This window comes from Haliaeetus leucocephalus, unplaced genomic scaffold, assembly GCF_000737465.1.
Source record: "Haliaeetus leucocephalus isolate CR32 unplaced genomic scaffold, Haliaeetus_leucocephalus-4.0 Scaffold808, whole genome shotgun sequence".
In the NCBI taxonomy this organism is placed as follows: domain Eukaryota; kingdom Metazoa; phylum Chordata; class Aves; order Accipitriformes; family Accipitridae; genus Haliaeetus; species Haliaeetus leucocephalus.
The window spans coordinates 5,017,607-5,043,383 of NW_010973244.1; the positions used below are offsets into that span (position 1 = coordinate 5,017,607).

General features: G+C 37.7%; 1 protein-coding gene across 1 annotated transcript in view; it reads left to right on the forward strand.

Annotated features, from left to right (window-relative positions):
* Positions 1-25,777, forward strand: part of CNTNAP2 (contactin associated protein-like 2) — a 1,206,765-nt gene that overhangs the window by 714,268 nt on the left and 466,720 nt on the right. The window contains exon 10 of the mRNA XM_010581816.1: positions 24,803-24,974. Within this exon, the coding sequence (XP_010580118.1) occupies positions 24,803-24,974 (172 nt within the window). The remainder of the gene's footprint in view (positions 1-24,802; positions 24,975-25,777) is intronic.

Genomic DNA, 25,777 nt, shown 5'->3' on the forward strand with positions numbered 1-25,777 from the left:
CCCAAGGAGGACCCCATGCCGGAGCAGGGGGATGCCCCCCAAGATGGCTGTGACTCCATGGGAAAGCCCACACCGGAGCAGTCTGTGCCTGAAGGACTGCAGTCTGTGGAAACGACCCATGCAGGAGAAGTTCGTGGAGGACTGTCTCCTGTGGGAGGTACCCCACAGTGGAGCAGGGGAAGAGTGAGGAGTCCTCCTCCCCCTGAGGAGGAAGGAGCAGCAGAGACAAGGTGTGGGGAGCTGACCCCAACCCCCATCCCGTGTTCCCCTGTGCCGCTGAGGCGGGGAGGAGGTGGAGAGAACCGGGAGTGGGGTTGAGACGGGAAGGAGGGAGGGGTGGGGGAAGGTGTTCTAAGGTTTGGTTTTGCTTCCTAATATCCTTGTTTTGATTTGATTGGTAGTCAATTAAATTGGTTTTATTTCTTCCCCAAGCCTGTGACCATAAGTGGTGAGTGATCCCTTCCAGTCCTTGTCTTGACATATGACCCTGCCTTTATATTTTCTCCTCATCCCACCATGTGGCTGGGGAGGTGTGGGGGAGTGAGAGAGCGGCTGCGTGGTGCTTTGTTACCAGCTCTGCTGAAACCACAACAGCTGACAAGGAATAAAAATGGGAGCTAATACCATTATATAAATAAATGATGTCCTGTCACCTTTTGAATGTTGTATGCATTTTGATATGGTCAGCTCATCTCAGAAAGATAGAGTAGAAGAGGCTTATGGGAATAGTGACAAAACTGATCAAAACTTCAGTATGAGAAGAGATTAAGAACAGAAAAGGCTCCTTGTATTGCTTTTGGATGAGGAGGGAATGTGATCTGGGTTTGCAGTCATGTATGGCATGGAAAATGTGCATAGGAAATGACTATTCAGTGTTTCTCACAATCCAAGCATTAACAGCATACTTAAAATGAATGCAAGTATATTCAAATGCAAAACACTTGCAGATGAGAACAGTGTAACTGGCTTCAAAGAGCAGTTATATCACTTCACAGAAGAAAAGTCCATCAACAGCTATTTAATACAAGGAAGGTGTGGAAACTGGCTCAAGATGTCCCTTTATTTCACACTACAGGAATTTGGGAGAGAGTACACCAGGGAACGTATCACCCTATGTTTGCTGCGTTCATACGTTTCTTCCTGAGAATCTACTTCTGGTCACTCTTAGAGACCATATGGTTGTTTTTATGTTTGTACAGGAATATGAAAGTTCAAAAAAAAGTTGGTATTGGAGAAAGTGGGAAGTAATTAATAGAAGGGAACAATATCAGTGAGTCATGGAAAAGAGATGTTTTAAAGAGAAACAGAAGAAAGATACAGATGGGCAGAAGGGAAGATTGTGGCAGGAAATGGAGTGAAAAACTGGCAGAGAGGAATTTGCAAGAAAGGAGATAGATTAAATATATGTAAAGGAGAGTAGACACTTCAAAGAATGGTGAACAAATACATGATAGTGGAGATGGGAGAAAATTGTGTCTATCTGAATAGTGGAAATCCACAGTAGTGGGGAAGAGGTTTTATTGCTTTTTCTTTCTTACTATATGCAGAGTCTTTGCAGATCACCTGGATATGATAACATGTTATGCATGGCTTAATAAGAGAGTATGATACTTTGGACATGAATTTCTCATGTGCTCAGGGCCTAATCACCAGTCAGGGCTATTCATTTATATGCAGGGAAATTTCGCTTGTAGCACAATGTCAACCAAACAGCTGTGTTTCTGGACAACTAGAGTCACTTCTAAAGTTCAAATTCTGCCAGATTTAATAAGACAGTATCAAATGCATTCAGATCAAAGCTGCCTACTTTTAATCTTCCTGTTTCCAATTTTAACATGAGTCTCAGGACAGCGTAGCTCAACTGAAAACAAAAATGACATGTATCTCTTTGCATAGGGTAAATTCCCTACCAAATTGTCTGTAATAAAGCCTTGCATTTTAAATCTGAGAAGCAACCTTGTTCTAAAATACTTATTAACTTTAATTCTTACATTACTTACTGTTCACATTACCAAAGTACATAAGGGAATAGTCCTTATTACCATATCAAGTTCTTCACAGTTCAGTGTAAACTACCAGCAGAAGTCAACCTAAGAAGAAATTTTTTAACTTATGGAAGAAAGAAGCAAGTTCTCAGCTGGTGTAAATTGACATTCCTCTAATGAAGTTAATGGACTGGGCCAATTAACAGTAGCTGAAGGTGCAATGTTGGTATGCTTTTCTTTTCCTCTTTACAGATCAGTCATTTGCCTTGATACAGTACTCTTCATGCAAATATGTAAACATGATTAATCACTATGAATTCTTAAAAACAGAGCTTGAAAGATAAACTTTCAGAGAATGTCTAAAGCAGATAAGAGCTGTGGGAATTGGTTCTAAGAAGACAGAGTTCCATAAATCAGGGCAATAGAGGGCAAGTAATTAAACACCAAATCAGCTAGGGATGCATTTCCTACCCAGGGTGCATGTGTACATACCCTTAATTGCAGATATGCATGCACCTTGACAGTAAAATTTGTCAGCGGGTATGCAGAAAATGCCAGAACTTTGCCTTTTTAATCAGGTTATGGAAATGGTAAGTTGAGGGCAAAACATCTGAAAGGTCATATTTGTTGCTTTAATCTTAACCATATCCGTGCTTGCCAAAAGATATCAGAAGTATCAAGACCTACCAGCCTAAGGAGACGGTCATAGATCCAATATTCAAACAGAGGTTTCCATGGAGAGTGGTAGGGTTTTGCAGGGGCCAGTCAGCAGACATGCCACAGTGGTGTCTGCTAACACTGTCCTGTGAAATAAATTGAAATAACTTAAAATACTGCTCAATGTGTCAAGTATACTTGAATACAACCCAGATAAAGCAGGGGATATTATTTGTCCTGAGAGTAATATTATAATTTTTCATATAATCAGAGTAATAATTTTGATTAACTGTTCATGTTGTGACAGTTTTCCCTCCCCTGGACCTAATCATTAGACAATATTTTAAATGGCATTTTAAGTATACAGTGTTGAAATTCAATACTGGTGTCAAGTCAGAAGTCTACGTGCTTTATGGCATTTTCATTATAATTTTACAGTACTAGCAGTGTAGACTTCTGAGGGAATACACCCAATAAAAAGAGCAGTCTAGAAATGTGGCTAACAGATTGGTTGCACGTGTTATCATGTTGACATTCTTTACTCAAGTTAATGGGCAGAAGTGCACAATTTCCTGTAGGAAAAGACAGCAGAGTCAGTGCCAGTGTAAAATTCCCAGTGCTAATTAGAAAAACATCTGTAGCTATTTGGAAATAGAAGTAATCAGACTTAATTATGGAAATATATTTCAAATAAGACTTTTGCATATTCTTTCAATTTTTGTTCTGTCAAAGAACTACTAATGGAATGGCAGAGAGGAAAAGGGAAATATCCATTAATTTTTTTGTAACCTAGCATCAGCAAAAATCTTAAGCAAATTTGTGTAATTTTTTTAAGTTGCCAAGACACAACTACAATGTTAAAACCCATCTTTAAAAACTTCCTCATGCTTTGCTACTTCTGCTAAAGAAATGAAGGTATGTTATCTCTGCACAGAATCTTGAATTTGAACTTTTGTGGTCTAGATACTGTGATTTTGAATGGAAGGAAAAATCTGAATTATTAAAAGGTATATTCATTATTAAATATTCTCTGCACTTTCAGATACTGTATCACAGATATGGCTTAGAAACATAGGGCTGAAGAGTTGTTGTCTTCTGTTTCCCTTATCTATAAGTGGTAGATATTTAATCCAACATGTTTTGGACCATTTTCTCTGCATACACTCATTTACCACCAGAAAATTCCCAGTACTCTAAGCCTGACTTTTGATCACAGGGCAGATTAAAAGACTCTGATTATTAGTAATCACAGGAAAAGAATTTGAGAGCTCATGAGGCAGCACCAATGGCCTAATCCTGCAGAGGCTGCTGTTAGGTTTGAAATTTCCCACACAACCTGGTGAATGGATCTTACCTACAGAGGATCTTACCTTAAGCTACTCCAGAGATATCTGCCATTCCAGTTAGATGAGCATGCTAAATGAGCAGGTCAAGGGTTGTCACTCAAGAATTTAAAACCTCTGGGAGCACTGGCCTTGTGTCAGATTCAATCTTGCTGTGGCAATTCAGTGCTTCACAGAAGGGTGAAAATACATTGAAAGTCTACTGATACATCAAGGATTTTTAAAAAAAATCCAAACCAGTATTTGCCCTTGCCAGGAACCAACAGAAGCCCTGAAGCATTGTATTAGTACAATATAAATATGATACAAACACGATGAACAGACAGCAATCCACTTTTTTCAATTCTCCTTAGGAATATCAACAATTTACACACCAAAGGTCTCATATCACAATCTTGATTTTTAACTCGAAAATGACCCTAAGCTGCCATATGATTTCTCCCATTAATTTTATCAAACTCCATTTTAAACCACTATAAATCCCTTTCCCCTATTATCTGATTTGCTAAGTCATTCCTGAGTTTTCCTCCATGATTGATTAGAAAATATTCTCTCTTCCTAATCTACTTATGTTACTGAAAATAGAGGATGTAAGGGGAGGGGACAGAAGAAATATGTGTAAATGTGTAATAGCTGTACATCTGTTGTACTGAACTTAAAAAAGCTGCCCTTGTTGAAAAGGGGGATATGAATAATATTTTGGGAGACAGTATTGGCCTAGGAAGCTATATTGAAGAATTGAGTTGAATAGTTTCGAGGTAAACGTTGCTCATAGCTTTGCTGCCTTGCAAATATTTGTGAAGGCACTAGAGCTGGAAAAATACATAGGGAACATCTCTGTCTGCTCATTTGTCTCTAAAAGGTGTAATGCTTGTATAAATACAATTCTGATTTCACTGTTGTATGACAAGGCAATATTGTAGTCATGTAAATTAGATAGTTAACGTTTCGTGGTTTTTGCTATAGTTACCTAAGTTTGTCAGAACATGTGATTAAAATTTTATTTATAAATCAAGGTAGATGATTTATATAAGTTTCTGGTTTTCAAATAATTATATTATTTTCCAGAGTTTTTCTTCTCTTGAGCAGTAGCTATACAATTCTTATAATGTGCTTTCTGCTGTCTGTGAAGAATCCACCTTTCACTCTCCAGCCAAGTGTTCCTTGGCTTGTGTGTATCAGAAAATTTGCTTATCTCTTGTTTGCGAATTAAGTGACAGAACTGAATGATGTGACTTCTTAACTTATGAGAATGTGAGTTAAGAATGTGGTGATGTAGTGAAGTAACAGATTCTGCTTATAAGTCATCAGTGTTATTTTTGATAGCTGTGGTGGGCTTAGAAATGAGCAGCTAGTACATCTCCATCTATATCATTGTGTTTATTGTTCTGACAATTAAATTTGATTTTTATTTGGGATTATTGCCATCTAGTACTTCCTCTGTAATGCCTTATTTGATAGAATTTGATGTCTTTCAAAATTATATAAGTAGCTGGTTTTTATCCTTGCCAATCAGATCAATTTTGTTTACATGACTCATAAAAATGCATACTGACAAAGCTCGCTCCTCTTTCCTGAAGACTGGCACTGATATAATTATGTACGTATTTTTCATTTTCCAATTATGAACATCCACCTTTACATAACTTTAACAATAGATATTTGAAAGATCCATGACAGTAACTGAACTTTTTCAGTGCAGATTCTCTTTTGTGTATGCGTATATATGCATGTGTGTAAGCCTTCTGTGCAAGATTTCAGTTCTTGCATAGCCTCCAAGTGCCCTCATTCAGATAGGTCTTGGCAATACCTTTGCATTGAAGTGCTTTATTAGGCTCTAATGCCTAGCCTATGAGTCACAGAAGCCTCCACTGTCTTCATGGCTTAAGTGGAGGCACTTAATTCTGAATGTAAACCTAACTTTTTAAAAAGGAATTAACTGCTTTTTTCTTATAAAGTAAGTTGGCTCTTCTACAGCAGTTCATATGTCTGTAATGGTTATCTGGATTACTGAAGACAAAGTCATTCAGACAGCATAATCTGATCATTCTTAACTGGAGTCCAGATCAAGAAATTTCTGACTTTCTATTCTTGTAAGTGCCATCAATTTCTGCCTTTCTCTGTCCTTGTTGTAAAAATAGGCCTCTGCTAACATCTCTTCCTTGTGCTTAAGTGTCCTTAGAATTCAATCTTAAACATTAATGATTGGCAAATCAGGTTTCTTGCTAAGATGTATTTTCCTCAGATGCACTGCCCAGTCAAACTTGGAGAATTACAATCTTGCTAATGATTGCTGCATATAAAGTTGCTTGATGCTAGCAATGTCCTGCTTTCTCTCAGTTTTACTCCTGTCATGCATACATCTGGAGGCAAATTGAGTACAAATATTCCCGTGTTGTCTCCCAGATCAGAACTGGACTTTAATTCATTCTTTCACTTTATAAACATTACAATGAGCAACAAAATTTACCAAAATATTCCTGCTTACAAAATGTGCCCCATGCATTCTTATCCACAAATCACAGCTTTGTGAGTGATGACTTCTGCAGATCACCAACACAGGAACTAAATACACTATATGTAGACATATAGAAATAGAACCTGACTGTGACTGGTATTGTGCACAAGCACATTGATTTCTGATGATAAAAAAATGAAGAACGAAATACAAATATGTGTTTCTGTATGTAGCAGCACTATATGGTTGTTGGGCTAATAAATCTATTTCACACTGATCTCTGACTGTAATAAAAGAAAGCCTCTTGTTTATTTCTGACGAACGCTGGAAATGGTATATTTACAATTTTTCACTAGCATTTCAAATTCTCCTAGTATGTCTTACAAAATACCTGAAGGAAAAAAAGAAAAAGGAAAATAGAGGCAAAAAAAGTTACAGCTTAAGGTATGTGACCTGATAGAGCCTAGAAATTATATACACAGTAATTTGCAACCTGTCTGCATAATTTGTTTAAGTATTGTTTGAGTCGTCATGTGTAAGGCTAGCTTTCAATCACATGTGCGATGAGGACTTCACTACTTACCATCCTCTCAAGGTAGATGAAATTTGCTGATAACAGTCAGATAGGATGTAGCAGCTGGTCTCCTTGTGCTCCATCGCCTGTGCTATTTAAAGCCGTATTATCCAGACAATGCTACCTACAAGACAGGAAGATAAACAGTTTGAGAGAATAAGTCTTTTATACTGAAATTCTGCATACATGGACTTACAGGTGTGGTTATGTGCTTTCTTAAATAAAGACTTGTTGGCTTAAAATGCAAATGTAAAAACGTTCCTCTTTTTTCAGTGACATCTATAATTTTAGCCACGTGAAACCCTATATGAAGTCAGTGGAGTAGTTTAGATTCTCTGAGACTATTAGTTTACCAAGAGGTGCCAAGTGTCATATTTTCTTTTCCTTTGTGCTCATTTGATTACACATATTTGCCATTTTGATCACTTTAGATACAAAATACAGAAAGCTGGTCTTTCACTTTAAACAAATTCAGAAGCTCCAATCTATAATTGGAGAAAATAATTGTGTTTATCTTAAGCCTCTTTTCAAAACCAAGGAAATCTTTAAATGTTATTTCACTAAGATACAAAATTGTGAATCAGATGAGTGTGCTCAGTCAGTGAACAAGTTAGTGATTCTTAATAGCCTCCTAGTTCTCAGCTGTTTAATTTGGTTTTAGTTTAATTGGTTCCTGAAATACTTTGGTCCTTCTTCTCTTCCATAGACATTCATTTGCTGGCTTATCCCAAACTCTCCAATTCCAGCATCTCTGTAATAACCTGTATGGTCTTTGTCTTTCCCTTATCTCCCCTGCAAAAAACCCTTTACGTTCCAAATTACAGCAAAGTCACCTTGGTCTTGCACAATGTAACTCTCCCCTAAATCCTGCACTCTGCCTTTTAGCAGAGTTCAGCTAGACTTGAATCCCTCATCTTTTTGCAGAGCTTCCTGAAGATGCCTTTCATAGACAAGAAAAAAAAATGTTTTTCATAGACAAGAAAAAAAGTATCATCTACAGTTCTTGCATCTTCTGCTTCAATTTCAACAAAGATCTACCAAGGGAATCCATTCTCTTCCCTGTAGCCAGGAAGTCATCCTGCACAGGGTTTGGTAAAGCTGTGTCCTGGTTTCAGCTGGGATAGGGTTAATTTTCTTTCTAGTAGCTGGTACAGTGTTATGTTTTGGAGTTAGTATGAGAATAATGTTGATAACACACTGATGTTTTCAGTTGTTGCTAAGTAGTGTTTAGACTAAGTCAAGGATTTTTCAGCTTCTCATGCCCAGCCAGCAAGAAGGCTGGAGGGGCACAAGAGAGGACACAGCCAGGACAGCTGACCCAAACCGGCCAAAGCAATATTCCATACCATGTGATGTCATGCCCAGTATATAAACTGGGGGTAGTTGGCCGGGGCAGGGGCGGATCGCTGCTCAGGATCTAACTGGGCATCGGTCAGTGACTGGTAAGCAAATGCATTGTGCATCTTTGTTTTGTATATTCCAATTCTATTATTATTATTATTATTATTATCATCATCATCATCATCATCATTATTATCATTATTATCCTTATATTATTATTATTTTCTTCTTTTCTGTCCTATTAAACTGTCTTTATCTCAACTGATGAGTTTTACTTTTTTTTGATTCTCTCCTCATCCCACTGCAGGGGAGGGGGGGGGCATGAATGAGTGGCTGTATGGTGCTTAGTTCTAAGCCGGCTGGGGTTACACCACAACAAACTTTGTGTAGCTTGGGTCACCACAGTGGAGAGGAAAGGAAAAGGACTGGAGAAAGGCATCCCTGTTTTCCCAGCTGAATAACAGTGTCTGCAGAGCATGTCCTCAGCTAAGTTGTTGCCTCTTTTCCTCGTTGGCTCAAAGTAAATATTAGTTTGGTTTTGTGATTGAGAGACAAAGAGCAACAGAAGGAGTAGGAGACACAGAGGTTAGATGTAATTTTTCTGTCTTCTTTTATCCCTTCCTTTCTCAGCCTCTTCCCTCAGGTGCATTCCATACTGCTTTTAACTACCAATGCATTATGTGGTTCAGTTTCAAGTCTGTAGTAAAACCCCCTAAATAGAAAAATGTTTTTAACATTTGCACTTATCAAAAATACCCTGAAGTCTCACTCTAACAGGCTGCAAAGAACATAATGTGAATGAAGTGGACATTAGGACAATTTACATTATAATCAATTTTACTTTTCTTTCCCAGTAGACACGAAAGAGTGTGTGTGTATATGTCTGGAATTTAATGCCATCCATGTAGTCAAAGTGAAAGAAAACTCTGGGCTTTTTGTATATTTTAACAGATCTATTTCAATAATTTATATTGTTTAAATGAAACTATCATAGCTATAGGAAAAAGGGAACGCCTGACTGAGTTCAAATGTGAAAAGGAAACAACACACCAGGCAGAAGCAGGGATGGGCTGCCCAAGAGGAATATAGAGTCATTGCCCACACATGCAGTGTTGGAACTGGGAAAACCAAAGCTCAGCTGGAGTTGAAGCTAGTCAGGGATATGACAGGCAGCAGGAGAGGCTTCAGTAAGTATATCAGCAGCAAATGGAAATTGAGAAAAATGTAGTCCCACTGCTCATTGGGATAGAGACCTAGGGACAGAGGACGTGGAAAAGGCTGAGATACTTTGTGCCTTCCTTGCTTTGGCCATTCTTGACAAAGTTTGCCTTCAGGCCTCCCAGGCCCCTGCAACTAGTGGCAGAGCCTGGGGGAGTTCAGTAAAGCCCACATCAGAAAAAGACCAGATTATGGACCATACGTACAAATCAGATGTAGAGAAGTCTGTGGCACCAGGTGGGCTGGATCCAAGAATACTCATAGAGGCAGCCAATCTCATTGCAAGGTTGCTGTCAATGACCTTTGAAACGTTATGCTAATTTTGGGAGATACCCGAGATTGCCCTCTATGATTGGTTCCATGAATGAGAGAACAATGAGAACAGTGAATGTTGTATACCTTGATCTCAGAAAGGCCTTCAATACAGTCTGCATAGTATCTTTATAGCAAATTGGTGAAATATGAACTGGACAGATGAACTATAAGGTGGGGGAAAATTGACTGGACACCAGGCTCAAGTGGTGGTGGTCAACAGCACAAAGTCTAAGTGGTGACCAGTTACTAGTGGTGTTCTTCAGGGCCTGATACTGTTTGATGCTTTTATAAACAACCTGGGTAATGGGATGGAGTGCACCCTCAGCAATTTGTGGATGATAACAAACTAGGGGAAGTGGCTGGTATGCTGGAACTTAAGCCTGCTATTCACCTGGACCTCAACATGCTGGAGAAATGAGCCGACAAGACCTCAGCATGTACAGCAAAGACAAACTCAAAGTCCTGCACCAGGGACTGAATAATCCAGTGCATCAGTCCAGTCTGGTCATCAACTGGATAGCAAAGAGTTGTGCAGAAAAGGACCTTGGTCCCTGAGAGACAAGTGGAACATAAGCAGTGATTGTACCCCTGTGGTGAAGGCAGTCACTGGCATACTGAGCTGCATCAGCAAGAGCAGAGTCAGCAGGCTGCAGTACTTCTTCCCCTCCATCAGCACTGGTGAGGCCACATCTAGAGCACACTGTGTTGGGCCCCCCAGTACAAGAAAGACTATGACATACTGGAGCAAGTCAAGCAGAGGGTGAGCAAGAGGCTTAAGGGCCCAAAGCACATGATGTATGAGGAGAGGCTGGCTGAGAGAACTGGGTTTCTTTAGCCTCCAGAAGAGAAGGCTGAAGGGAGATTTTCTTGCTGTCTACAGCTGCATTCTGGGAGGGTGTAGACAAGATGGATCCAGACTTTTCTTGGAAGTGTATGATGAGAAGACAAAAGGCAACAGACACAAGCTGCAACATGGAAATTCTGATTAAATACAAGGACATATTTGTCAACCATGAGGGTGGTCAAAGACTGGACCAATTTGTCCAGAGACGTTCTGAAATCTCCATCCTTGGAGACAGTGAACTGGACACATCCCTAAGCAACCTGTCCTAATTTGACCTCCTCTGAAGAGCAGTTTGGATCAGATCATCTCCAGAGGTCCCTTCTAAATGAAATTATTTTGTGATTTTATAATAATTTCATTTTTCATAAGTGACTGTAATTTTGGTCTTTATTTTCCCACTCTGAGGCATCATGAAAGAAGCCAGTGTCAATACCAATGGAAGGTAACTGCATGATACCTCTTAAAGATTTTTGTTGAGCTCCTGTTGAAAATAAATCTTTTAAAATTCATCCATCATAATTTCTATAATTATTTTGAACCTTGAAGAGTATAAATATTACATCAAACAACAAACCAAAATTTGAAAAGCTAAGATTTCTTTTATATTTGGGCAGCTCTATTATTCTTTACGTAGCTTTCCTCAACACACTCAATTGCTTCAGTCATTTTGGTAGAAATCATTCAGCATTACAGTAGGAGGAAATCCATCTTGCATGTGGCATGTCAATAATATTATTTTCACTGTGTACTTGCCAGTGTATATTTCCAAGAAAACAAAAAATAATCCTTCTTTCAAGGAAATAAGCACAGTTCTTTTAACAAATAGCATATTTTCTTCAAATGTGAGTCAATCAATATATGCTATCATGCATCTTAAAACACTTTCAAGAGAACTGTTAATGAGCCTAGTGCAATTTGTCACAGTTAAGTCTCGTAACTTGTTATTAAAAAAAACTTCCATTGACTTTATGTTGAGTCACTACAATATGAGGCCTTTGCTGCTATGCTTGCTGTGCTTTTGAATAGACAGCCACAGTGTTTAAGATAGCTCCTTGGCTCCACTGGACTTGATATTAATACTGGGAGGAAGAAAGAATGTTAAGGGTTATGCTGCTTAAGGGATTATTTTGTGGTTTCAGTTTAAAGTTTCATTCAGTTTCTTTGAAAAGAAATTGCTTGGTTTTTTTTTTTTCTTTTATTAAAAAAGACAGGAGATTGATGTTTCTAATTCAAGTTTTCTGCTATACACATACCTTGTTTCGAGTGAGCACACTTATAATAGAGTGAAGGTTGGATGAGCTGAGAAAGTAGAAATGCACCGTAACCCAACAGCTGGAACTCTTTTATTTAATTTTCTTATTGTACAAGGTTGAATATCAGTTTCTAAAATGATAATATTTTCATCTCTTTTTTTGAGAGAGAGAGAGAGCAGCAAGTGTAAAAAAAGATAAAATGCTGATCCTTTTTAACATTCAAGTCTTAGGAGTAAGAGACAAATAGACTTTTGGTTCTTTACATTTAGTGAAATGTTTGTGCTTATAATAGCTATAAATAATTATGTAGATAACAGAAAATTGATTTTGTTATGATTTCTGACTAGAGTTCATTCTGATTTATTATATAGATCTCTTTCTAATATTAATATAGCTGGAATATGCACTGCTATATGAGTGCTTTCCACTTATAAGAGTGTTAGGGGTTGCTAACTTTTCACTTGAACTGCAGGTACAAATTATGCGCTGCAGATAAATTAGCTCACATTCAAAAAGGAGAGAATGTGTGTATTTACATTGTAGAGATTCTTTGTTATTTCTTCCTAAATTTGGAAAGACAATCTACTAGTGGTCTATTTCTGCATCTGTGTCTCTAAATAGAAATAAGAAAGCTAAATATTGCTTAAATCATGACCACCTGAAAAAACAGATCCAAAGTTCTATTCTACCACTGAGTTAAAGATGCGTAACACTTTAATAAAGTTAAACTATCCAGTTTGCCCAAACAGGTATGTAATTCGAACAGTTTATAAATATCTCATAATACAAGCAAACAATGTAGCTGATCTATTAAGTCAAGGGACTACTAATCACATTGCTATGTTTACTTTTAAGGTCTCAGAATGACCATGTGATTTACCCTCTTTCTCTTGCCTTTTTTTATCTTGTCTTCATCTAATACATAATAAAAAATGCCACTGATAAAAAAAGTACCATGGTACATTTTTTGAGTTACATGTCTTTACAGTTATTATAAATGGAAAATGTAAGAGAATAGATACAAATTTGTTAATCAGTTCTATAGTTTGTAATGCTAAGATTTTAAAATTAATTACTATGTCTTTTTTGCATAAGATTCTAATAAGTGTAAGGACAGACAGCCTTTACTATGAATTTAGTGACTTTTTATAGGGATTCCATTAAGCCCTACAGAGTTTAATATACTTAATATTATTGCTCAGTATCCTGGTTTCAGCTGGGAGAGAGTTAATTGTCTTCCTTGTAGCTTCTATAGTGCTAAGTTTTTGAGTTTGGTATGAGAAGAATGTTGATAACACACTGATGTTTTCAGTTGTTGCTAAGTAGTGTTTAAACTAAGTCAAGGATTTTTCAGCTTCTGATGCCCAGCCAATAAGAAGGCTGGAGGGGCACAAGAAGTTGGGAGGGGACACAGCCAGGACAGCTGACCCAAACCGGCCAAAGCAATATTCCATACCATGTGATGTCATGCCCAGTATATAAACTGGGGGTAGTTGGCCTGGGGGGATCACTGCTCAGGAACTAACTGGGCATCGGTCGGCAGGTGGTGAGCAATTGCATTGTGCATCACTTGTATATTCCAATCCTTTTATTATTGCTATTGTAATTTTATTATTGTTATCATTATCATTATTAGTTTCTTCTTTTTATATTCTATTAAACGGTTCTTATCTCAACCCACGAGTTTTACTTCTTTTCCCAATTTTCTCCCCCATCCCACTGGGTGGGGGGGAAGTGAGTGAGCAGTTGCGTGGTGCTTAGTTGCTGGCTGGGGTTAAACCATGACACTCAAATAATATACTTTTATGGGAATTTAAGAACAAAGGTATGATTAATCAAGGAAAACCTAAGCTTTGCGAAATAAGAAAATTATTAAGATAACTCTTTAAATATCCAATTAATTATTTTTTTAGTTGGCCCATTAAAGAGTAACAATGTTAATCTTTAAATCCACCTGGCATATTTAATGGACATCCTTAATTTTGGCCTATAGAAACCATCTATATGGTAATATACTTATCACCAATGATTAACGTGCTTAAGGTAGTTTTAGAAGTCTGAAAACTAGATTTAAGGTGTTCAAAACTTAGAAGTTACTGCTAACAAAAGTGTCAGAATAGACATTTAAGATGCACTGAGTATCTGAATGCACTTCAAAACAGATCACTTTTCAAGTTTTAAATATATAGAAACATTTATTAGGACCAAAGCTCCAATAAAGTCTTTGCAACCAAGATATAATTCTGTTTTCTTGGTAAAGCTCTGGGGAGGTTGGTACTCTTTGTGGTTATAATTGATACAGGGTAGTAGGATATAAGTGAGAAAATTGGGAATACTGGAGAACATGCAGTGAACGGCATGAAACTAGAAATAGCATGTTTAAGGTACCTAAACCAAAACTCAGTTCTGAACTGATGCATTTTACCACAAAGTAATGTATTGTGGTCATACAAACTGTAGCTCACAGTGATTTTGCTTGGGTGGATGGCCACTCAACACTAAGTGCTTTTGTTTTGGTACCTTTGTTAACCGGACTGAAAAAAAAAATTGTTTATTAAAATATAAATCTCTTAGGTGGAAGTTGGTGGAAATAAGTCATGTGAATCTGTAGCTGAATTGGTCCAGTGACTTCTATACTACTATTTTTGATGGAAGTCAATTCACCTTAATGATATTGTGACCAGAACTTTGCAGTACGTAAAAATACAAAATAAGTTAATGTAGGAGCAGCAAATAAGATTACACAATTAATGCCAACAGTGTAATCTCCACAATGTACATCTCTTAAAGGCAGTAAATAGTGATTGAGTATTTTACACTGCCTGTATGTCCCTAAGTGTAGTTATCTCCAGCAGTCTCTAGACATTTTTTATCTTCATGGGGGATTTTTGGTAGAAGTGGAGTAGCAGTAACTTTGAAAATCTAGTGTGCATTTATTCTGTTTGTTATAAAATAGAAAGCGTATGAATAACATGTATTATATGGGTAGTGTAATGTACAGATTTGCTGCAATTTGATAATGATGTGACTTTCTGTATTTTCTATCATATCCAATAAAATAAGATAGAAATTGCTGTAAAGTGTTAGATTGACTTAAATTAGCCAAGACTGGTAATAATGATCTTTCTTACTGCGTCTCTCCGTGTCATAAAGTGATGATTCAAACTTCCTGCTATTGCTCTTGTTTCCAGTTATTTGAAGGAGAATTTTGTCTAAACAGGAAGATCAGGACAGCTTTTGAGTTTATTTCAAAACAAACAGAGTTCTTGCTGATATCATATTTTAGGGTTTCAGCACCTTTTTTTTTTTCAAGGGAACTCACTTCTAAAGATAGTAAACCTTCATTTAAAAACAGCAGAATACATTTTCAATGTTTTAATTTGTCAGATAATACCCAAAAAGTTTTATAATTTGTTTAACTGTTCCTTTGCCAGGAAACAGTTTTGCCTTTGTACTAAGAACCACCAGAGCATAAAACTGTGCTTAAATGCTTCATAAGTGAAGTTTTTCAAACAATGTATTTTTTCGTTTGTGTCCAGTTTCATTGTGTTATTTATATTAACTTTATCGCAATCTCATAGTCCCTTTTTATTTTGATCACTACCAGTTTCTAAGTAAAGGATTAAAATGTATCTAAAATTTTCTTTTTTATTTTAAAGTAGTTGTTTGTCTTTTTATTGTACTTTTCCTGAGGACTCTTCATTTATGTCTTAAGTGGCTGACTACTCTCAAACCCCACTGAAGTAGGCAGGAATTGGAAGTGTTTAACAACTGGCAAAATCAAACAGTTTCTGAAGAAAAAGCAAAAAAAAAGCAACCTCTAGCCACTTTAAAAAGTGGACTTTCCTCAGTGGAGCACTTGTTTATATAAGGCACACTTTCCATCAAGCAGAGTTGCTGCTTTCATTTCAACATAAAATAAGCTGCTTTTGTAATATGAATTACCAACCATTTACATCAGTTCTTGTCAAAATAAGGACTTTGGAATACATTATTTGCAAGAAAAGAAATTAAATCCTGCTGTTCATTTTTTAAACTTCAAGATAGCAAGATGATCCAGTTTTGATATTATTTTGTGAAAAGAAACATACATTTCCTGTATCAGTAAATTTCTGATTCTCTTGGAATGCAAACATATCAAAATACTGAATTCAGTTTATCATTTTGTTTTTTTTTTTATGAGCCCACACAAATACTGACATTGTATTACCAACAGTATGCACAATTGAGCCACCCACCATGCAAGGGAAGTAGAACAGTGAGTCGAGTAAAAGATGGAAAATTATCTGTGCATTGAGTAGATAATACCTGATTTATTTCTGTTGTGATTTGGACAAGTATCAATTTTAGCATCTAGGTGTATTTTTAAGACTATTTTACTGATTTTTTTCCCCCTATGATCCTCCTTTTAAGATGCTACCATACCCTGACAGTAATATTTAACCTCTTTTTCCCAGCAGACAAGAATATTTTATTTTTGCTCTCAGATATCTGGGCAAACATTTATCCAATGTACAGAAGAACTTCAGAGAGAATCATAAAGGGGGAGAAGTCATCATATTTCACACAGGCATCAATCTCATCTTCCCCCTGTCTAAAGACAAAAATCAGTAAAACCAGTCCCATGTGATAATTATATTTGTTCTCTTCCACCACCAAGACATTGTTCACGTTACGAATTGTTAGTGTCTGTGGGTATATGCTTGGGTTTGTAATGTCCCACTATGGCTCTTTTGGAAGCTAAGTCTGCAGCAGCAACTTTTCAACATACTATTATTGTACCTGGTTTGCAACAGGTCTTTTTTCATTGAGGATTTGTATCTGAGAGTACTAATAGGTAGTTTCTTTCCTGAATATAGGAGTCTTTTTAGATTGTCAGGAATAATTTCTTTTCTGTTGCAGTGTTATCTGAACTAGGGTATGAAGTGTAGCTATGTAAACAAATGATGTTATTTAAGACATGTCTTGTGGTATTTATTAGGACTGAAATAATGTCCTGTGAATGAAAATCATGCTTGTGTTCTGCTTAATTAGTTAGATTTGCTCCCAGTAGCAATATAGTACATGGATTTTTTTAAAAGTACAGTCCAGGTGGTATGTGATCTAAGAACAGAGGTGGGCTATATGCATATTTCCTCCTAGCTGAGCTTGGGTACAATCTGCCAGACAATCACTCTACTTGGGAATGACATGGTCTACATGTTTTGCAGGAGATGACTTTGAAAATAGGAGAGAGGCCATGTTTGTAATTACCTCAGGAAAAAAAAAAAAAAAAAAAAGAAGAGTACCCGTCCTTTGGCATTGAAAAGTAAAAGGAGAGGAAAAAGGTGCCATAGTTAAAGGTGAGATATACCTCAGGGCCCATTGCAGTTCATTTCAAACAACTGAGCTGGTACATCACCTTGCAACCTGAAAGCCTGGGTTACAACCCCACTATTTTCCAACACAAACTGGAAGGCCCAAATATATTTGAATCCTTCGAATTCTGTGGCCAGCCATTGGGAAAAGTGTCTCAAAATAGTTCTTCTAAAGTACACTGTTGTTCACATGAAGGTCCACAGCAATGCAAGAGAAGTACTGAACCAACCAAGCTGGTAAAAAGAGATTATTATACTGTGGTCTTATCCTTCCCTTGTTACTGTCGGTAATTTACCTGTGCGCTCTTAAAGATAGTCTACCTTGCCCCTGTTTCTGCTTTTGTCAGTGCCTTCGTAACTGTATTTCCTCTACTTTTTTCTAGGCTGTCATCCTAGCCATTTAATATCTTGTAAAATGATATTTGTGCAAGTTGCCTTGTGGCTTGAAGACTGTTCACAGCTAGTTGCTCAGCTGTTATCATCTGAGTATCTTTTGGGCTTTTTCTTACCTAGGTTGTTGCATTGTCTGCCTGTTTCTTTCCTCGATGACCAACTTATAAACAATACCAGTATAATTACATGTTCAGATAACCTATTACTCTGTACATAAGCTATATCTATGGCTAGGTCACATAACCCTAGAATTGCTACATCTAAATCTCAGGTGTGCTCCAGGAAGAATTTCTCTGGCACGTGGTAAAGGAGAACTGAAGTAGTGTATTGGTATTCTTCATACCTCAGGTAGAGAGGTCCTAGAAGCTACTTTTTGAAGAATTCAATCCCATCAAGAACTGGTAGGTACCGAATCAGTGTCAATACACTGAAGGGAAATCTAAGTGAGGATTAAGAAATGATAGTATACAGAGAGACTGAAAAATCTAAATGCTTTTCCAGAACTGGCTTCAATTAATAAGCAGACAGCTGGTGATAAAATATTTTTAGAGAATAGAGTCTGGCTGAAGACCAGATTTCCAGAGGAGACAAAACAAATCAGGAGTCACACCATTGGTAGAAAATGCTGCCAGTTCTTGTGAGATCTGGTTACACTTTTTCATCATAATATGAATGACATGTACAAAGAAGATTCTGCAAAGTCCACCGGAGACTTCATTAATGCTAGCCTGTTTTAACTACATGGTGCATGTGTGCTGCAGGAGCGCTAGAAGTACAACATCCTCTTCTTCTGAGCTCTAGCATTAGTGAAGTGTGCTTTTCTTTCTGTATATAGACACATTTGGATTTTTAGGTTAGTAATATGCATTTGTTTGGATAGAATGCACTAGCTTGCAGTCAGCCTCTGTGTTTCTATAAATCATGGAAACATAGAATCATAGAATGGTTTGGGTTGGAAGGGACCATAAAGATCACCTAGTTCCACCCCCCCCTGCCATAGGCAGGGACGTCTTCCACTAGACCAGGTTGCTCAAATCCCCATCCAACCTGGCCTTGAACACTGCAAGGGAGGGGGCATCCATAACTTCTCTGGGCAACCTGTTCCAGTGCCTCACCACCCTCACAGTAAAGAACTTCTTCCTTACATCTAATCTAAATCTACCCTCCTTCAGTTTAAAGCCATTACCCCTTGTCCTATCACTACATGCCCGTGTAAAAAGTCCTTCTTCAGCTTTCTTGTAGGTCCCCTTTAGGTACTGGAAGAATGCTCTAAGGTGTCCCTGGAGTCTTCTCTTCTCCAGGCTGAACAACCCCAACTCTCTTGGACTGTCTTCATAGGAGAGGTGCTCCAGCCCCCTGATCATCTTTGTGGCCCTCCTCTGGACTTGCTCCAACAGGTCCATGTCCTGGAACAATGAAGGCAAAAAAAAGAGATTAATTTGTTAGAAAATGCCTCATTCAAGAAGTCGGTGACTTTCTCTGCAAACACACACAGAAAAATTGTAGTTCCCATTCTGGTTACATTTCTGCCCTCCATTGAGCTGGGAGGCCCTGAAGTCATGTTTATTTTCAGAACAGTTCATACAGTTGCTAGATGTGGGATCCAAATGTCTTGGCAAACCCCATCCGTAGTCCTCATATTCCCTAATACAGAATATGACTGGAGTTAACAGGCATGACTGTGTTGAAACCTCCAGTACTGGTCCTGTATTCCTTCAAATACTTAGAAAGTGTGTGCTTTTTTGAGCATTTCTGTACCTTTACAGAGGTGCAGTGAAATGAAAAAAATATTCCATTTTAACTCGCACTGTTCATCCCTTCTGCAGTTTGTTTACTTTAGTTTATTTCATGGTCTTGGAGCAGAAAACTTCTAGTTTTCCAGAGTTATTGCCTGTGTTCCACTTCACACTAAGGGCCCCATTTTGGTCTGACTGAAACAAACATAAAAATACTACAGTGAATTTGGGTAGGTAGGTGTATTGAGCTTTTCTTCTAGTGTCTTTTGCTGTTTATTAACATGAAACACCAGCTATGTCTTCAATCTAAGTACACTGTTATGCACTGAAATTGAATTTTGTTCTGTGGATTCAGAATAACATCTTTTAACTCTGTATGATATGTATAGAAAATTTGAAGATTACTTGACCCTTGAACAATACTGTGCTTCTATTTGCCCTGACAAATAATTTTGTGTCCTTCCTCTCATTCTGCATAGCAGTCACCCAGGATCTATACTTGAAATACCATGCAGATAAGAATCACTGTCAGTCTTGAGATCAGTCACTTTTTGTACTGATTATTAGATTTTGCAGGTACCCATGCAACTAGCTGAAGACAATATGGATTACCAGTTAGATATCTAAGATGATAGTTACTTTTTTTTTAAATGAGATGTATTTTTTCATTTAAGGAAGTAAAATACTAAGTACCATCTGTATACAAACACCAGCCCATCATTAACTTACAAATAAAACAAAAGGCAAAAATAAAAATATAATGATGAGATGTTTTCACAAGCTGTGGAGAAAAACTGTCTTCTTTTCACAATGGAATTTGCATTACGTTTCAAAGAAAATCTGAGTGTTTCACATAGAGATACAAAATAATTTCTAATTGTATATTCAGAGCCTAGTATGGTATTTCATTCTTAGGTCAGATCTCAGAAATAAGTAATGCATCAGATGTTTAATGACATGCTCTGACTGTATGTTCTTCCCTAATTATACCACGAACCTGAATGTATTCTTCCTTCAACTTCCTTTCTTATAATATCTTTGATAGAACCTTACTCAGGTGACTGGAAGAGAGGCATGGTAGATTTTGACACTGGAAAAGAAGTATTGTTTTTATTTCATAGGTATTTTATTATACCTATTATACTTTATTTATTATATTTATTTTAATATATTAAAGTGACTTCTAACATAGAAAATAGCATGAATCAAAACTATAGATTTTCTAATTTTTCTTGCAAGTTTGAATTAAGATCAGGAGCTGGGTGTAGAATTTTGGCTGTTCGCTGTTTAGTAGGTCAGAAAGAAGTCCTGGAAACAAATTTCCTTGAGCTCCAGAAAATTCAGATTCAATCCACGTCTGACCTTTGCAGGATAATCCATCTCTTTGTGGGTGTAAAATGTGAAAAGTAAAATGGTAAGATTCAGATTTTGTACGGAAAAAGTCAGAAAGATGTAGAAATCACAGGATAAGGGTGCCTACCTGACTTTAAGGTGCATTTTTAATCATAAGCATGAACATTGTTTTAAACTGTCCAAACTGCATTTTATGTGCATTTTGAAAATGTACATATTTTCTTGTCAGGAAGAAGACCAATACAGTGCTGTCCAAATTGTTCATCCATTATTTAGCCTTTCTAGTGACAGCATTACTATCAGCCTTGATTATAGAACTTCATTTAATTAAAATTTCATTCACTGTAGGAAGGATGAGGAAGTGAATCATGTCTCAGTAATGGCAGTCTGGAAGGAGAAGGCATTGTCGTATGTATTGAAGTAACAACTGCAAGGTACTAGGTTATTTCCAGGTTTACATTTGAGGCAGAAGCTTTGCCTCAGATGACTTGGACTGGAATTGTCTAAAATGCCCAGGTCCCACCAAAATTAATGGGAATTAGACTGTATACCTAGTAGTTAAAAAACAGTGTAGGTGTTACACACAAGGCTTATCTAGTTGCTTTCCCATGTGCTAAACTCTTTACATAACAGTATGTTTATTAACTACATTCTGAAGAGTTTGTCTAAGCTATGGCAACAATTTTAAAGCAGAAAAAAACTGGTGTTAGAGAAGGCTGGTTTGTGAGAAGCATATGGTTCAAAAAACCCACCATTCTTCCATTCCCTGTGGATAGTGAATTGTTTTTGGAAATTATGGCTTTGCATAACTATGTGTTATAGTATAGCATGACTGAAATGCCTTGACAGCCAGTCAGCCTCACAGACAATTTATGCAAAGTGCTGTACAAGTGCATAACCCCCCTCCTCTTCCAGTTCCTCACATGACTAGGAACAGCAAAGGGAGTAGCACGAAGACAAGTAAACAGACGTATAAGTGAGCAAATGATAGTCTTCATCCATTGATAGATACAGCAAAATTCAGAATCCCAAACTGGCTAATGCTTAGTGTACACCACTCTCCTAGGTAATAGAGGAGAGCTTGATTTATGTGGTTAGGTTAGGAGTGGCTGCCCCCTCCAGCTGCTCCAGCCCATGACTCCCTCCTACTGCAGCCAGTGGAACCCAGCCTGGGGACCCAGGGACCTGGGGTCTCTGCCTGGGCTGAGGGACCCAGCTGCTACTTTCCTGTTTGCAGGTTCAACCAGTAGCAAAGCTGAGAACGTGTCCCAGAGACCAATAATAACTGTGTGCTAGTATAGTGTAGGTCAAGAACTGATACTTCAGATGCAGTGAAGCTGAGAATCACATGCTGAAATGCCTCTGTGGTTAGTTCTCAAATGCTATCAAATGGTGGTAGTAATTTGTTGGAATATATTGCTGAATCTAATCATACATTTGTGGCTTAGTTATTTGGTTCATACTCTTTTTGATGTGAAGAGTGAATCGTGGCTTTAGGTTTTGATCTTATTTTTCAGTTAGTGCTTCAAGGATGGTGGATAATCTTTCATTATATTCAGATATATCCATATAATGTCCTTGGCTTTGCTGGGTTTACATGACTGTTACTAAAAGTTTACCTCAGTGTTGGTAACCTTGATTTTAATATTTAGAAAAAAGGAATTGTGGACGTGCTTTGAATGGGAAAATGATGCATAGGTTCCCTGCACAGCTCTGCTAGTACATTGAAGATCTAAACAACTATGTGCTTGGTGTTAGTTTGGGGTTCTTGCTGAGAAGGAGTTATGGGGTAGTTTCAGTGACAGCTTGAAAAACAGACAATTATACTGAAAGAGAGAACTGTTTAAATGTATTTGGAGAAAGCACCTGATAGGAACGTGCAAATATTGTGCTTGCATCCACCAAGCAAAACAGAATTGACTTGCACTTTCTGTCTCTCTGTACTGTTGTCTGTAAAGCCTCAGATGAATCAGTTTAATCAGTCACTGCAAAGAACAAGTTAAAAAAAGTAGGAGGCAGGTTTCTGAAAGCCCTGTCCTCTTTTCATCAGATAAGTCACTAGCCAATGCACATGCCAGGAAGAGAATATAAATCCTGTCCCTACAACTTAACTTTTCTGGCAGTCCAAAATAACAATTCTCACAGTCTAGGATTAGCACAATTTCGGTGGGAGACGGTTGATCTGATGAGGTTATTATGCACTAGTTAGGCAATTGGGGGATCCCTAGGAGTTTTTTCCTTCTCCATCTGATGTGTATTAGTGTGAGGGAGTTATTTATCTTTCTCATAGCAGTTTATGGCTCCCGGCGATAGTGTCACAATTTTGCTCCAAAGGTGATATGACCTCAAGACAAACCTTTGCCCAATTTCTTGAAATGTCTGTCAGAGCTAACTGTTAGCATGGTCACTGCTTAATTACTATAACATCCCTGATTAATTCTGTGATGCCATCAGTGAACTCTGAAGTGAGTGCTTACTGAAGTGAGTCAGGGAAATTTAGGAGCTACCAGCAGTAATTTTAGCTGATGGGCAAGCCTGGTTTAGAAAATTTTAAAAAACATTACTGGTCATATGAATGTTCTGGCAAAGCCCTTCAGCTAAAATGGGTCTTAATTGTATTTTGGGGAAGACTTATGTGTATCTGGGTTTTTTTAGTAACAGGTGCCGCATGAAGTAGGATCTGTCCTCAAGCCCCAGTTGCTTGTTTCTGCCCTCTATTCATTGCCCTCTCTTTTAGCCAATCCAACTATTTGTGTGGCACACAATAAACTGTATTCAGGAACAGAATTTAAAATTACATTCATTCCTTTTTCCTACTGCTGCTCAAACAATATTGGTTTGATAATCTGTTACTCTTCTGTCTCCACAAATAGCTGTTTCCATGCTATTGAAGAAGGCAGTAAGGCATTGGGGATTGGGAAGTTGGACAGAAAAGTGGGAGAAGGAATGGGAACTGTATAAACTGTCTTAGCTACCAAAACAAATGTGTGTGATTTTTTTACCCTTGTCAATCAAGAACTGTGTGGCTAGTCATCTCCCTAGCTGAAATCTGCAAAATCATTATGCATTTTTCAGATTTTTTACCTTCTTTACCGTTAAACTGTTGTTAGCCCCCCTCTCTTCCTTCCTGCTGTCATCTTAAACAGATGCTGTCTAAATTATTTTCTTGATGCTTTTTCAGGGAGTTCATTGTTAAAGGTTTATAAGGAGTGAATGAGGCTCTCCACTGTCTTATCAAGGACATTTTTCTCAAGTAAATTGAGACATTCACTTCTGAAGGGCATTCAGTTAAACAATTACATGCAAACATCCTCTGTCTCCCTGCCTTTTAGCCCGAGTCAAGACACTAATTCATTCTCATCTCTTCCAAACCACCTTCAGAAAGACAGGCAAATGAATGTATTCAGAGCAAAAATGAAAATACTACAGAATGTCCTCAGATTCCTCAGAAGTGGGCCAGGACGTTAGATTTTAGGGCTAGTTTTAAGTTTGCAGAAAGTTTCCAGCACAAGTATTCATTGCCTGTGAAGCCTAGTTCTAGAGAAAGCTGAACTGGAAATTCACTTCATGGAATACATGGAATATGTTTTTCTCAGAAAAATCTGAGAAATGGGAATGTGATTCCTAAAATATAGCAAGGAGATGAAGTCTTTTCCTATTCCCTTAATCTCTGTATGAAGAGAGAAGTAATGAGAAACAGCAATAGAGGTCTGGGGGATGAGAAGGGTAGCAGAAGACTTCCATCCTGTAGACAAAAATTAATGAAAGAATCATCATCTGTACGGATTCTTGCAGGTAGTTGCCAATGACTTAAATCAATAACATTGCAATGTAATCTAATAACTGTACAATATTTCCTTCCCACCTTGCCTTTTTCTTCCCCTGTCTAGAAAAAATGTATTTTCCTGTGAAAAAATACTGGCTTGAGTAATAGTATATGAATTTAATAATCCTCTTTACTCTGCTGCTCTACAGGGTTTCCTATACAGATGAATGACTCAGATCACTCGCTATTTCAGCATTCATTTCAAGGATGCATGCAGTTTATTCACGTGGATGATCAGCTGGTGGATTTGCATGCGGTGGAGCAAGGCCAGCTGGGAAGCTTTGCCAATGTCACCATTGACATGTGTGCCATTATAGACAGGTAAGTTGCAGACATCACTGATACTCTGGTACGCTGATACATGTCCTGCATATTCTGAAAATATACAGTGATACAGAAAATGTGGCTCTGACACTACCAGTGATCACATCAAGGCAGTCCTACCTTTTTAACAGTGGGAACCATGCTTAGATGATGGAGGTGATGGCTTTAAGTTGTAGATTGTGCAGGGTGCAGTGGAAAGCATATCACCAGTCTCCCCACTTTCAGGCAGAGGAGGAGGTGAAAAGCTCTCGTAAATCAAATTCAGTCCACGCATCAATAATATGGCTGCCTTGAATAGAGAGAACTCTCCCAAAAAGTCACACATTTTGTATGTTTCTTAGATGACTGTTAGGAGATCTTTTTGCAACTAGAAGTTGTGCTTCCTGGCTTCAGTGCCTTCTGGCTTCACTGAATTCCTCAGAGAACTAATATAGGTCCACATGCTTGCACAACTGTGCATGTAATAAATGCTCAAACTTTATTAAAATAATGCTTAGTGGTTTGGGGTTTTTTTCCAAACTGAGAAGAGTAATTCAGAATTATGGCAGGCTTTTGCTGTGAGACCTAGCTTTTCAACCATTTACCTGTGTTAATTTCTGTTGCTCCTGATTAATAGTTTCTTCTTCATTGGCAAAAAAGAAAATACTACGAAAGGCAGGGAAAGAAAGAGCAAGTAGCCCAACTCCTGAATGCAGGCAACTTGGCTTATCATGAAAATTATCTACATATTAAACCCATTGCAAGTCTTCTGGGGAGCTGAAAATGGCTTTTTAGAATTCTGCTTTGAAAGAAGCAAAGAT